This window comes from Chlamydotis macqueenii, chromosome 16, assembly GCF_036417535.1.
Source record: "Chlamydotis macqueenii isolate bChlMac1 chromosome 16, bChlMac1.mat, whole genome shotgun sequence".
Taxonomy (NCBI): domain Eukaryota; kingdom Metazoa; phylum Chordata; class Aves; order Otidiformes; family Otididae; genus Chlamydotis; species Chlamydotis macqueenii.
This window is the reverse complement of record NC_141571.1, coordinates 3,705,162-3,720,696: the sequence shown is the minus strand read 5'-3', so window position 1 is coordinate 3,720,696 and position 15,535 is coordinate 3,705,162. Positions and strand designations below refer to the sequence as shown.

At 41.0% G+C, this 15,535-nt stretch overlaps 1 protein-coding gene across 2 annotated transcripts in view; it reads right to left on the bottom strand.

Annotated features, from left to right (window-relative positions):
* PTPRT (protein tyrosine phosphatase receptor type T) overlaps positions 1 to 15,535 on the bottom strand; it is a 444,344-nt gene that overhangs the window by 100,270 nt on the left and 328,539 nt on the right. For both annotated transcript variants that reach the window (XM_086760452.1, XM_086760451.1), the window contains exons 10-11: positions 14,466 to 14,667; positions 10,952 to 11,054 (exon numbers count right to left, since the gene is read on the bottom strand). In XM_086760452.1, the coding sequence (XP_086616578.1) occupies positions 10,952 to 11,054; positions 14,466 to 14,667 (305 nt within the window). The remainder of the gene's footprint in view (positions 1 to 10,951; positions 11,055 to 14,465; positions 14,668 to 15,535) is intronic.

Below are 15,535 nucleotides of genomic sequence, written 5' to 3'. Positions count from 1 at the left end.
AGCTACCCGCGGGACAAGCAGTTTAAGGAATAGCTGTGTCAAGCTTAAAAAAAAAAAAAAAAAAAAAAAAAAAAATCAAAACCAAACAAAATATTTATATTTGTATTTGTAGAAAAACATCCTCCTACCATCACTATACCAAATGTTATCTTTGGCCAAAATACTTTGTCACTCTCTTTGCAGTCATACTGCAGCATCACACACAAAATTCCCACAACCGACTGAGAAAACAAAAAATAGAAAGTAGACTTTTTGTTGTTGTTGTTGTTTTTCTTTGGAGTGGTTGTTTTGTTTGGTTTGTTGTTGTTGTTTAGTGGGGATTGGTTCTGGTTTTTTGTTTGTTTGGGGTTTTTTTTGTTTTGGTTTTTTTTGTTTGTTTGTTGGTTTTTTTGGTGGTTTTTTTTTTTTGTAAAAAGAAGTCATAACGTCAAATGCAATGTCATACGGCCTCAGACCCTATGCGGGTAGATTTTTATCCCCACAGCTCTCTGAAGTACAATACCTACTTAACCTCCCACTGCAGATGTGTAAACAGTGGCCTGGAGAAAGTGTGATGAGCGACCTGCCCGGTATCACAAAATATCAGTTGTATGTAAACAAATCCCTACGCTCTTGTCCAATATTCCTACTTCCACCCACCAGTCAATGTGTCCTTTCTAAGGCAGTCTGGAACTTCCAGCCTGAAGATGTGCTAATCCTCCAAAGTCTTTCAAAAAGGCAAAACAAACAAACAAACAAAAGCTACTTCTGGGCATGCCTTGAGATGTGACCTGCAGAGATGAAGGAGGAGCAGCCAGTGCAGGGGAGGAGAGGTGTTCTGGAGACCTTATCTTTCTTACAACTGCACCACACAGAAGACACAACAGCCTGCTAAACTTCCACAAACACCAGCAACAACATATTTGGTAGCCAACTGGTGATGGTTTAAGCCAACAGCTGTGTGCATGTGTGCACATCTAGATACCTGCACGTGCACATACGTGTGTGTATACATAAACACACACTAAAATCAGTGCTTCCAACCCCAACGTTCCATTACTCACCATTACTCATCTACAAGCGATTAATGACCGCGTCTTTCCGACAAGGACAGGTATTGAAAAAAATCTAAAAATTCAATTATTCCCATACAGTTCTGAGCAAGTCTAATCATCACCACAGTGTCCATGCACAGCAAACAGAAACATGGAAACATGCACAAAAAGTAAGTAGTTGTCAAAAAGACAACTGTATTGACAGTCAATATTTACTGACCAAAAAGAAGGATTTTCGTGCTTAAAAGCAGTTGTATTATTTGGTCTAATAAAAGATGCTATCCATACTCACAACATTGCTTCCTTTCCATTCCACCAGAACGCTGCTACCGCATTTATTTACTTGCGTTATATATGCATCGCTCTTTTAAATGCCTTAAATTCTCTCAGTTTAATCTTTTTGGAAATAAAATTAAAAATAATAATAATAATAATAAAAGAACCAGAGGGCATTTCAAAGCTCTGTATTTCATTATCTCTACCATCTCCATAAGCCTAACCTGGCTCGCAGATTAGACATAATAGCTGCCGTTCCCCAGCGGAACAAGCCCAGTCCCTCTCTCTCCAGTTCAATGTTATTCTGTGCTGGTAGATTAACAATAATGAGTGCAGACAGATACGGTTTTCGCTGCAAGACGAGCTAATGTTAGTGGCTTTGGAGGTGTTTTTTTTGCTCCTGAGCCACCTGCTGTTTGATCTACAAAAAAAAAAAAAACCCCAAACAAACTAACCTCTCTTTTGTTACTGTCGCTCAGTATTAAACAGGCTGATGGAGGTCTTGTCGTCATCCTCAGTGATCGCTGGTTTAAAGACCCAAAGGAAGTTTCAAGGACAAAAAGAGCCAAAGGTGTTCTTGAACAACCTGCAGGTCAAGGAGAGACTACGGCACACCCTTACTGGGACTGTCCCGTACCTTCTGCCGTGTCCTTCATAAAAGCAGTGGCTTGGACGAGGGGATGGGTATATTTGCACACATTCTCAGTCAGAATTAACTTGGGTATTTCCAATGGCTTCCATGAAATTAGGTCCATTTGGATGCAGATATAACCTACTTTGGATTTCAAAGCTTTCTCACCTTCTTCCACAACCATAGCTACTAGACTGTGGAGGGAAAACCTGCACATGGGAATCTGATTCTATTTAAAGAGAGAACACTAGAGATACATTTTTGTTGGTTTGGTTGGTTTTTTTTTTTAAACTAAAAGGCTAATAAAAACACAAGACAAAAAGGAGGAACGTGCTCCGTTTCTAATATCAGGAGGAATTTGCTAGTCAAGGCCACTGTGTCCAGGTAACAGTCTACTCGGTGATATCATCAATGTGCAATAGAAAAGATGAGCTCTCCTGCTAAGGGTAATACAGATTTCCAGCACCTGAAGCTGTAGGAGTACCAGCCAGATTCTTTCCACCTTTTCTGGACCCTTAGTGCTTTTCACAAAGTGCAAAATGATCACGCTGCTGACAGCAGGGAGAGGTCTTAAATGATACCTTCACTACAACATCTCCTGTCCCAAAATGAAGGAAAATTGAGGATGGAGAAAGGAGGAGAAGGAAAAGTCCCAAGGGCAAGGACTTCAATTCATAGCTAGTCTGTCATCACCTGTAAATACCTCTTGCCTCCACCACAGTGGGAACGGGGCAGGCTTAAACATTAGGAGGTTGTATCTGATAATCCCGTAGTTCACCAGCTCCCTTCAAAACTAAGCATATTTTTGATAGAAAATTAAATATTAAATACAGAGTGTATCTTTTGGCAGGAAAAAAAACCTCAACTTGCATCAACATCAGGTCCTGCAGTTGCTCAGGGATGTGTCAAGGTGGCTGACAAGGGAAACCAGCATTGCCTCCTCTTCTGTTTTGCTGTTTGACCGTTCCAGTAGAAATACTGCACGCTCTGCCTCTCTCCTCGCCTTTCCCTTTTGCACCATGACTACTTGTAATTAAACCAGGCCTGCTTCCCCTTCCTTTTGCACAGTAAGCAAATCCCTCACCACCTCCTAGCTCTGCCTTTTGCTTTGGAAAAGTGCTGTGCCAGGAGAACTGAAATTACAGAGAGTCAGAACAGCATCATGGCTGCAGAGGTTTATTCTTCTGAATTGTCTGGCTGCATTTACGATAATCCCTTCATTCCATCTGCAGCCCACGCACTGGTGCAGCAACCCCCTTTTCTAGTTCCAAGAAATTATGCATTCATTATGGAGGAAATTAACACCTCAAAGCAAACTATAATTAGGAATTCTTCAATTCAGTTTATGCTTTTTCAATTAGGCCCTCTATAATTTTAATCACGGGAGCATTAACATGTTTCCGGAATTTATATACCTGTAGTATAATTAAATCCTGAAATGCCTTAGTTTGCAACAGCAAAGCAGAGCTTCCTCATCTCCCTTTTATCACGTTTTTGTGTTACTGTTGATGCACTGAGGGGCACCTGCTAGCGTAAACACTGCCTGCCACATGCAACAGAAGAGTCCACTTGTCTTTGAACTCCTCATCCTCACTCCTGGTAGAAGGACTGCTGGCTGGAAAAGGCTTGTGGGCTGCTTCCGAGGGGTGGACATTTGCCAGGAACTTGTGCCCAGGCTCATCCCATCTCATTTTAAGTACCTTAAGGAGCTGCTTCAATTAAGTTAATTACCCTCTGTGGTCCGCACAAAGAGCCAAGCTCCTTCCTGTGGGCTGCTCTCATCATGAGTAGCTGTGGTCAGGCTGAGTTCGTCCCATCGAAGGGCCTGATCCAAGGGCTCTCACAGGCAAAAGCAGGCTTGGCAGGCTGCCTTGAGACATTCAGAGTTTCTAATTTTTAAAATCTTTTACATGGTTTGCTATTATCCTTTTATTCTGTGATAACAAGGAAGGGGCATATTGGCTCTGGGAGCTGTGAAGCAAGGAAATGTCTTGGAAAAAGGAATCTTCAAACTGGCAACCATGGGTACTTTTCTCCTGTTCCCTCATCTTACCGGTTGACAGCTTGATGTGAGAAAATGGCCATCAATTTGTGATTCTCAGCTTAAAGTTCAGACTTCATTAACCTTTTGATTGCTGGAATTTAATCTGATGGTTTACGTGGACAGCATAAAAGATTTATGCAAAAACATTCACTCCCCCACTCTCAGTATCCTCAGGCCTTCATAAAACTAAAAACTGTTACCAAAAGCTTCACTCTAGAGCTAATAAAATGCTGCTTGACACAAAAGAATTGGCTCTATGCGTAACCGGACTGTTAAAATATTATCATTAAAATATATGCAAACTTTATGGCTTTCTCCCATTTCCATCTACTGTCAAAGCTCTCTGTGCAACGCTTGGTAAGACATAGCAGGTCATCCAGGCTCAAAAGGCTATGTTTCTGATGGCCGATACATGGACAAAGGCAGTTTTATGACCTTTTAAGGGGCAGTATTCTCAGATGAACAGTATTTCTGATCCAGTAAGAAAAAGGCTTTCCTGTACCAGATAATACAATTGACCCAAAATGCCCCTTATCCTCACTTTTTAGGGCCAACACCTTCAGAGGGAATTAATAATTAAAAAAACCTTGAAACACCTATTCAACTAATTATGCCATACTACATAAAAGACTAAATATTCCTTCTTGATACTGACAGTTGCCACTTTGCATCCTGATGCATCCCTGGATCTCCATTATACTTCTCTCTGGATACAGTAGGCAAAGCACTTCTAAGATCCAGAATAACTTCAAGTACCACTGAAGTCGTCATGCACGATCTAAACCCACCACTCAACGACTCCAGCTGAAATGGAAGTGTCTGCGCAGGCTCGCAGTGCTCTGGTCAGCTCACCAGGGACTGGAGACACTGATGAGCTCAAGCCTTCAAATGCTCACTGTGCAATTCTATTATGTTCCTTTTTGGTACAATTAACATCATGCTGACCTACGTAGCTCACATTATTCCATGCCTGTCACCCAGATTCTCATTTTTATTCTCTCTCATTCAGGCACACTTAAAAAAAAAAAAAAAGCAGATCTGGTTTATTTTTAAGAGGAAAGAAACTCACTCATTTACCTTCAAACTCTTGCCTAAATCAAAGGCGGAATGCCATGCAGAAGAAACTCTGCTTGAATGACTTCAGAACAATATCCCTGAGGTACATTAGGAGATGTTAATTAATACAGATAATTAGGTTTATAATATCAGAAGCCTAGATTGATAATCTCATTCCTTATTAGATACCACAAAATTAAAAGATCTAATGTGATGACTGTTTGCCCTGTATTCAATCAACCAAATCATGTGACGCATGCATTTGAATATGAGTTTAGAAAAAGCAGGTCAGGAGTTTTATCTTCCAGGTATTTATACCACGCCTATCAACACAACTGAACTTTCAGAATTGCCAACGGCATGATAATTTTTTATGCTCCCCACAGCTTTCAACATTAGAAGCTTTTTTATTGTTTCACTGATCCTTGACTCCAGTCTTTATTGTCAAGCACAAGGTACACTGCGTGGGAGTTTTAAGAACAAGAAACTGCCACGCTTTCTTGGCATTAATGGATTAATTATCAACATAAATGCCTGAGGCAAACTCATGTGATGCCACTAAGAAGTTGCAAATGGCATTGCTCCCTATATAGCTATGGAGATCTACACCGCACAGCCACCATCTGCAAAACAAACAAGTTTTGCAAGTTTAGAGCTTCTTGTCTCGTTCCTCCTTCACTACAGAACCAAGGTCACCAGGTTTGCAAGCTACTCCTTCATAAGGATGGAAAGAACTACTGTGCATTAAAAACAAAATCAAAATAAGGATGTGAGACGGACATCAGAAAGGCAAGCTCAGGATGAACAGATGATGCCTGAAATCACAAGAAAAGGAAGAATTATCTGGAGATTAAAGTTATAGCCTATGGCTTCAGAGATTCTCAATTTCTACTTTGTTGCAGTCTGAAATGGAAGGTAAGAGACACTGAGGCTAGTCAAAGCCTCAGTTCTCCAACGTAAAACAAAGCAATACCACTCCCCTTTGTCACAGGAAATTTCCAGTTGTTACCATATTCAGGAATATCCAAGTACACAGATACATCATATGGGATTGTTTGCCTGGAGAACAGCTAGAGCATAAAATGAGAAAAAACCAACGTTCTTAGGTGTTCTGCTAAATAACACTACAACTTTTTATCTCTTAATCTGTTTAGCATCTTGTAAACCAAAATATTTTCTTTATTTCATGCTCGAGAGACCAAGAATGAGATGATAATACTCATGGACCTTGCTCCATACAAATTAATTTTTCCTACCAGCTGGCTGTTGATACGAAAATATTTGTTTCACCTTTGCTTAGAACTTCCAAATATATTTAAAATATTTAAACTCCCTTTCTTCTATTTAGCTTTACTTATTTGCTTTAAGATCTAACCCACCCTTCCTCATCACCAAAGTGATTACACGTACCCAATCATTGCCCGCATACACAATAAATGAATATATTTCTCCAGGATCACTTGTACATGCTACTTACATTGTGTATATATAATAAATATATTCTCCCTCATAAACACATACATACATATGCATAAGGGCATGTACAAAAATATCTTTGTTCTAAAATACCTTTCCTTAGCACAGTACGAGGTCAGGTGCCTAAAGACTGTCCTATACCTGCGTGCTGGCAGACACACAAAATAACATCACGCATTTACTGATACACCTCAGAGAGCTGCAAGAAGATAGGGAGATTAAATCCATCTCTTTTCAACAATAAAGTTCTCCATAGTCTGAAACTCCAAAAAATAACTGCAGACTCTCCTCTAACGTCCTTCTGCAGTGTCCTACAGCTGCAATACACAAAGCAGCATATAGACAAGGCAATCACACCTAAGGGAAGCATTTATTTAAACTCTGAAATCTTCAAAACTAATACACGCTGTGGAAATTTTATTTTCTCCATAACAGTAGTATAGGTAGATTGACAGAACTAACCGCATGCTAATAAACCAGACGGACTTTCAAATATCCAACACACAAAAAACAGCCCAGTAGACACGTCATGTAGATAAAATCCCTCACAGTGGTATTTTCAAGCAGTGAATGGGATATAAATTCTCAAATAGAGGTCTAAAGATGTCATATGTGAATAATCTATGAAGGACTGAGTCCTCCTGACAATAAGAGATGTAAAGGCAGAATTGTCCTCAAAATCACACTGGAGATTTTGAGGAAAGAGTTGAGGAGTAAAGACTGGGAACACTTGCATTCTTCTTCCCTCTTCTGAATCTATTATAGATGAATGTCAGTCTTCAGCAAATCAATCATAGCATCATTCACAGGCTTCAGATTGATATAAGAATACCTAAAAGTTATTTTTAAAGGGCAACGTGGAGTCAAGCTCTGCAGGTTATATCATGGAAAATAAAGGCAAGAATGAAATGCCTATGCCTCAAGGGAGAATATTTATGCCTGCTGAGGCTTCGTCTTTCTTTTGGCAATAGAACAAAATAGATGAAAGAATATCTAAGTTTGTATTATTTCTATTAGTTCATATGAAAGCATTCTTCATCGTTATCTACAGATCGTTAACAGTGCTGAGTTCATGATCATTAGTTTTACAAACAACCTCATTCAATTTATTTATCATGAGCACTGGGGAACATCAGAAATGTCTTAATGTTGAAAGTGTCTTTGGATTTGGTGTACCTGCATTTCAGATGAAGGGAAATACAATTAATCTTATTTGAAATATTCTACAGTATTACTCTAAAAATGATCTTGCAGACCATACTCCATCTGTATGCTGCTTGGCCTCCAGCAGAAAGAAAAGACAACGTCACATAACAATCTTAGGTACAGGTACTAGTTAATAGTCACACCCCATCACGTACTCCAACTCAACGTCCCCAGTATATAAGAAGAAATATCAAGAATAATTACTACATAGTCAGGTTCTTTCCAGCTTCACGGTTTGGAAGAACTATAATAAAAACCCAGGGCACTGCAGAGCAGACACTGGCTGCCTGGAGAAGTGTCAGGTTGAAGAGATGAGGGGTCAACCTACTCCTGCATAGTGAAAGATTTTTATGTCAGAGGTTTCACAAGAAGGCATGAAGAAACACTACTTCAGACTACTTTCAAGTGCCTTTTTCAGAACCATCTCAGGCAGGCTGGGATATGAAAGGTCAGCGCGCAAAGGGAAGGGATCTAGGAAAGCATGGCCGTGTCTACAAGGGAGGCCAGGAGAACGGGCATCCTACCAGCATGCTGCATCACGTGGGATCCCCTCCAGCAACCTCTGCACTGGCTCGCTGCTGTGCATGCAGATTTCTGTCTTTGTCTCAAATTTGTGTTTTCACTAAAGCCTTGGGTAACTGAACAGAGGATAGCAGCAGACTAAGGGGGCTCTAAGACATTTAAGCTTGTATAAAAATTTTAAATAGTTTTGAAAATCAATTGTATCATATTTAATAGAGATGAATGGAAAATAATATAGTTGTGAAGGACAAATAAAACATGCAAAAACCAAAAAGTAGAAAAACTAACCAGAAAACAACAAAGAGGATATATTTGGTCTCAGTTCAAATACAAAAAATAAAACCACGGAGGAGGAAGAAACACCTCATTCTTTGTGTTAAGTCTTACAAGCCGTTCACCGTGTGCTATTCTTCTAATTTGCTAGGTGCTGTTGAGGTCTCCAAGGATGTGCTACCTGCTTTTGGATATGGTATTTTGAGAGAATTTATACAAATGGGAAAGCATGCAGAACAGACTGAAAGGAAACGGAAGAGGATGGGAAAATCTAAGGTTGAAATAACTGGATTTGTTGAGAACAGACGAAGAGTGGTCTATATGGTTACACAGATAAAGGTATTCACACATCCTGAGGTGGTCACAGTCAATAAAAAGCTAAAATTCTCCCCAAGATCCCCCTCCCCCTCATTGTCCTCCCAGGTTCATTCTAGTTTTCATACATATGTCTAAGTCAATGAAATGGGCTCATTACAGGAGCTAACCTTATCACTTAGATGTGGCATGTAAATACTGCACTCTCTGCAAACGTGTGTATAATAGGCTACAATGCAATTAAAGAAACCAGAGTGAAAATTTATAAAAATCTCTACCAATTTTTTTATAACAGGTGCATTTGCTGGAAAAGCCATTATTCACTGAATGCAGTTAAAAGTATAGTAAATTGACTTTGAGAAAAATCACAAGACTTTTCAATAAAAAGACAAAATAGCAACACTCTTAAGACAGCAGGTGGTGAAACGAGATACAGGAATGTTCCCCCATATAAAGAAATAAAACAAAACAGAGCTGTGTGATTTTACTGCTCTTTTCCAGCAGAAAAACCTCCCTAAAGGACTCAGAAAATAGGCTCCTAAATTTGCTCATATGGAGTACCAGAGATTGAAAGGGAAACTTTAAAATACATTACTCAGAAAAACTAGAAAAGAGATGGTGCTTAGGCTTAAAGAGCAGATCTTTTTTTTGCTTGAGAGTATCAACGCAATTGGGGGAACGGCGTGACACAGCGTGGACCACCAACTGATACAGGATATTTCATTACATCAAGTAGCTTACATCTGAGCAATTCTCTTCTGAATACTTACTTTTGAAAGAACGGATTAGGGGTTTCTAAAACACCACCCATAGGAAAAATTTTTAAAATTATCTTGTGAAAACTCAAGGAAAAAGCTTGAAAAGCCTCTAGGGAGGTAATGGCTGCTGGATACCTCTGCAAAGCGGTATCCACTATTTTTATTGTAGGCGACTGTACTTCATGCTCTCAAGCTGATGGGACTGGCAGGAAGAATGACCAATGAGCACTTCCGCCAGCAACAGAGAAGGCAGTGCTGGCTCAGAAGGGACGTTTGTTCGTCCGTGCTGGTGCCTTTCACCATGTACCAATTCACCTGGGCAGAAGGGAGCAATGAGGTACAGGCCTCTCTACATCGTGTTTCCCCAGTCAGGGAGAAACTTGCAGTCGAGCAGCACTTAGGGACATGGTGTAATGGTGGACTTGACCACCCCTGGGAAACATTCAAGGCCAGGCTGGACGGGGCTCTGAGCAACCTGGTCTGGTTGGAGATGTTCCTGCTCCTTGCAGGGGGGTTGGACTGGGTGGGCTTTACAGGTCCCTTCCAACCCTAACCATTCTATGATTCTATATTTCTGTGTTTGGTTTACTGTTGGATTCGAGGATCTTAAAGGTCTTTTCCAACCAAAATGATTCTTTGATTTTATGATTTCAGCATCTCATCATTAAGAACGTGATAGAGCTCAGGGACAGCCAGAAATTTTCTCTGCAAGGTCCTCACTCTATTCCACGGGTGCCTGTGCAGCTCCCTGATCCTAAATCCTCTATTCTGCCAGTGGAAACTGTGCTTGCCTACAACTGGCCAAGCCTCACTAAACCAGAGCTCTTCTTTTCTGAACTAGATCACTATGTCACTCCACAACCAGCCCAGGAGCCACAGCTGGGTTATAATACAAAGATGTGAGGAGTTAGATCCAGAATCTGAATAAATGCATCCACAAGCATTGAAGATGGTTCAGACATTCACGGGAGAGTTACAAAAAAAGGCCTTGTCCACCACAGAAGACAGAGGCCTGAAGCCTCCTCCACCTCACACGGCAATGCTAAATTCAGAGCATCGCAGCGCACAGCAGCACGTACTGCTGTACTCCAGCGCCGCAAAGGCATCTGAAGTGATGCTGAAAGGGTAATAACCCCGCGCAATGCTCTCAGTAATCCTTCCCGGAGGTTAACAGCGGGAGGCAAGTAGGTTGAGGCATTTATAAAAGGAGACCGTGAAAGGCAGAATCAACAGCAGAGTTGGCCTTTTAGTCAGCGTCGGCTTTCAGCAGCTCCGTTATCAGACGAGAATGAGAGAGGCGTGAGGGAAGCCTGGGGAGGAAGGAGAGGGGAGAACTGAAAAGAGAAGACACAACAACTACCTGACAGGAGCTCCCCGGGACTGAGCAGGCTTCAGCATGACGGTGATGGTTGTGTCAGTCTCATTCAGGGGGGAGTCTGTGTCGTATTCCGGCATCGACGGTGCTACAGCAGAACAAAGAGCCACGCGTTAGTGATGCACCAGTTGCTGCCTTTGGTAGTGATGGCAACGTAATATTAACATTTCTTGGAGATCGTTTAACATTTCTCAAATGAAACATCAAAATACTTCACAGTGTTATGACCGAAATTGTCAAAACCGCTTAAATATTTGTACACTCTTTTCCTGTTAAAATTAAACAGGAATTGGACACCAAAATCTTCAAGCTGGCTTTGAAAATCCTATCTTGAATTTTTTAAGACTTAGTAATCCTTTGAGATGGGATCATTCCTTCAGCTTTAAAGGTGAAAAAAGAAAACCACACAGACATTAAAAGATGCCACTTGGGATGACAGAATCAGTGGCAAAGCTAAGACGAGCACCCAGGAAACCTGTCTCCTGTTCACTGTTCCAGTTACTGGATTAGACCTCCCACATCTTAGAGTTTTCAACATGCAGACTTCAGTTGTGGTCCTTGATTAGCTGGAAGGGGGTGTTACGAAGCCCAAAAGCACGAGAAGAGGGGACCACAAATTAGCCAGATTATTTTAGCACTCAAACCCACAGCGTCCTACCCCAGTGCTTCAGTGATGTTAATCGCCAGGCTGCACGGCTGCCAACGGCACGCTCAGGCAGCACCCAGCCACCGTATCCCCATCGCTCCACTGACGTGTTCCCCACAGCACGATGGAAAACTACTGCATATTTACACTTAGCCAAAATCTAGTTTTTACTTCTGCTCTGTTATCTTCTGTTAGGGTCACTCGATGAAACTAGGATAGGTTTCCTCAGGAACTATATTTTACTTATTATGTTACTTCTGCCTTCCCCAACAGCAGACATCTGTTTGGGACATAATTTTTACCGTGGAAGAACTGAAGCGATCCTGAGATCGGTGCAGCATGAACTTTATTCTAAAGATGCGGGTTTTCTTGAAATATCTTTAAAGTATAAAGCAAACAGAAAAATTCACACAAATAGTTCATCTGTAAATCGCAATGACAAGCTGCATTGTGGGGGTCCCATATTTAATCCTCTCTAAGTGATTTCCTCTGTAATCCCATTTACAATCAGGATTTTTATCTAAGCACCTGAAAACTGTCAAGAACGGTGGTTGGTATTATCAGCTCAGCCACTGACTTCCCTGTCAGTAAGCTGGCAATGAGTTCAGAATGAATGCCAATTCCTTAACTTCTCTGAAAATGGTGCTCTGCATCAAGGGGAAGCAGTATGAGTCATTTAAAGAAGGTGCACGTCAACAGTGCTTTTCAACACCAGAGATCAGCGTAGTTGCTGGAGACGCCACAGTAAGAATTGTTCAGCTGTGGGCAGAGGAGATGGTGCTACGAGAAGTTTGCAGGGCCAGTATGGACACCAGAAACAGGCTGGGCTCTGCCTTTGCAGGCTCCATCATCCTCCTTTGATGCACCTTCTTCCAGCCTAACTGCAGGGCTGCACTGGTGCCACTGAATTCCTGGGTGTAGGTTAGCTAGCTGGGATGTCTCCTGGCTGTGCGTGAGACCTCTTTAGTTATCGTCCGAAAAAAAAAACTCTGAGAATTTACAATCTTACTTCCAGACACCATACAGTTAAGAAGTAAATGGAACAAGCATAGGTCTTGGCAAGATTAGCCAACAGAATCAAGTATAATTCAGCCATCACTCTGTATTAGTCACAAGACACTGAAATAAGACACGCTAGCTTTCTTGTGTGCTCAACATGGAACAGTTGTGTAGTACCTCAATAAAACTACAATTGGCAGTGATCTCCCTAAAACAGCAAGCGCTGCTCATCAATTTAACGCCTGTTTTGTGAGATCCCCGTCCTGGCCAAAGAGAAGTCCTCAGGAATTTTGCCATTTAATTGTGATTAAGACATAAAACAAACGTGTTCACCCATATAAATGTATACACTCACACATTGCTCCAGTACAGATGTCTTGTCTTTTTAAAATATACACAGTCTTACAAGGATATTCCAGTCAATCCAAAAATCCTTCTTCTCCCTACTAACCTTGGGATTGCCTCTGAGCGCAAGTTTCACAGCAATTTCCAAATTACATATATAGGACTGACCACACCATGAGATAATCTAATGTCAAAAACCTACCCTAACGCTTGCATGGAGTCTGTGCCCTACCTGTTGCGAATCAGATGTTTGGAACATGGGAAAAAAAGAAAGAAAGAAAGAAAGAAAAAAAAAAAAGATGACAAACTGAGCTCAATGTGCATACAGTTAATAATCATGAAGGCTCCTAACACAATTTGAGCACTCACCGAATAATAAAACGCAAAGAAACAGAATCAGAGGGAAAAAGCACTGCCATTACTGTGCTATTTTATTTCTCTGGTCTCAAATGAACAGAGTGCCTGTCGTGCCTTCCCTTCACAGCAGGGCTGCGTAAACCCTAACAGCCCGTGGAGCTGTTACTGTCCTTAATGGCTTTACCTCACGTGGTCGGGACATGGGCTTTTGCACTAAACGGCGAGAGTTCAAACACTACTGATGGTTAGTGCAGGGAATGGGTATGTTTTACTTCCTTAAAATTTACACTGTCACTTATTGCTAACAACTTATTTTTATGAACAAATTTTGAAATAGGGCAATGGAAAATACGCACTGTTGTGCACTCTTTCTGTGGCAACCAGCTGTAATTTCAAGCATTACAAGTGTCCTGAATGTCCCAAACGTTTATTCCAGTTTTACTGAAAAAATAGTTAAGCCATTCCAAAACATGACAGTTTTAAACTATGTTAGAGACTCTAATTTAGTGTTAGCAATTAAATGTTAAAATTAAAGCCTATATATGTCTACCCAATATCATCTCTACCATCCCTTTATCTATCTTTTTTTTCTGATAGCTAGTCTAATTTCTTTTTTTTTTTTTTTTTGAGACACATGCGCCTTCTCCTTGCAATGCCTTCTGATTCCAGTGCCTTTCATATCTTTGTCTGGCTACCTCAAGCCCTCCCTCTGCCCTTATTCAGAAAGAAACCATTAAAATAGCTTTCCTCCTTTATTTTTAGTCTGTTTGCACTATTAATTCAATTACTTCATTCCATCCATTTTGGTGCATTCTGAAAATAAAAGCCACATTATTGAAGGAGCTTCCCCAGCCACGCAGAAAATACTAACAATTACTATAGCGATAGTTCATTTGTAGAACTAACGAAGGTTCTCTTTTAAAATGCTCCAACAAAGATATTCATGGATATTTAAGATATCTACAAATTAACTGCTGCATTTGTAACCCAAACACACACAGACACTGGATTGTGGCTGTTTTAAAAATTTGCCCTGTGAAACTTGTAGCTGAGACACTATGCTGAATACCTTTTTATTATTTTATTAATCAGCTGCTGGTCTAAAGAACAAAACCCTAGAAAGTTCTTTTTTCTTCTTCTCCAAAGCAGTACCTGAAATCTTAGTTGCAATCCGTGTAGTGATGGGTGGCCCAAAGCCCTTGACTGTGCTGGCTTTGATGGTGAATGAATACGTAGTCCCTGGGTATAATCCTACAAAGAGGTGATGTGTTTCATTCCTTAGTTTGAAGACTTTCCCTCTTTGGCTGGACAGGTCAGCACTGGGATCCAGAGACCCAACGGCCTTGTATGTAATCTGCAAATGAAGAAGAAGGAAAGCAAGGTGATAAGGGGCCTTCTGCACCTGGCCTTTCTCTGCTCCCCTATTTTGCCATCCCTTGAGACCAGACACTGAAAATACAAGGACAGATATTATTTCAGTTATCTCTAGTGAGCGGTTCTGCGTCTGGATGATGTCATACAAACATGACATTTTTCCCAGGGCTTTACTTAGGAAAAAAACTAATTTCTTCTGTCCACTAAGGCCTCAGCATGTGCTGATTTACAACAAAAGATGTAAAAAATTGCCTTTTGTTCTGAACCTCAGAACTTCTGCAGCCAAACCAGAGCACACAGCACAACCAGCAGAATTTTCATGAAACTCTCCCATATGATCCCCCAACAGCACACGAAAACTTTCGGTACAAACATGGACATATTTTCTGTCAAGTTGTTTTTTTTTCTTCTGGCAAATGGTCTTCTCAAAAGGCTGCTGAAAACAATACGAGCTTTTTACTGACAACAAAGGTTTTGGAAGTCTTTTCCTGTACTAAAGAAAATATGCCAGGGACAAAAGCCTTTCTCAGAGCTTGTAAGCCAGCTTCTGATATCATTTCCCTCCCCACTTTTAGCCTCTGTTTGCAGGTTTAGATGTGGTACCACGCCTGAGAGAATAAGTCAGCAGGGTTACAGACCTGGAGAGTCGTTGATGAATACAACCGCTGCTGGTGCTAACACACCTTTAGGGGAACCCAAGCCGAAAGCACACCTTTGAAATTCTGCTCCAGCTCCATTACACTTACCCACGGCAACCCCGCTGATATACAGACACTTGCAAGTAAAACTCATGACTTATTTACCAGCCAATTCCTTGCCCGCGTTCCAAATTCAATCCAAAGGCAGCT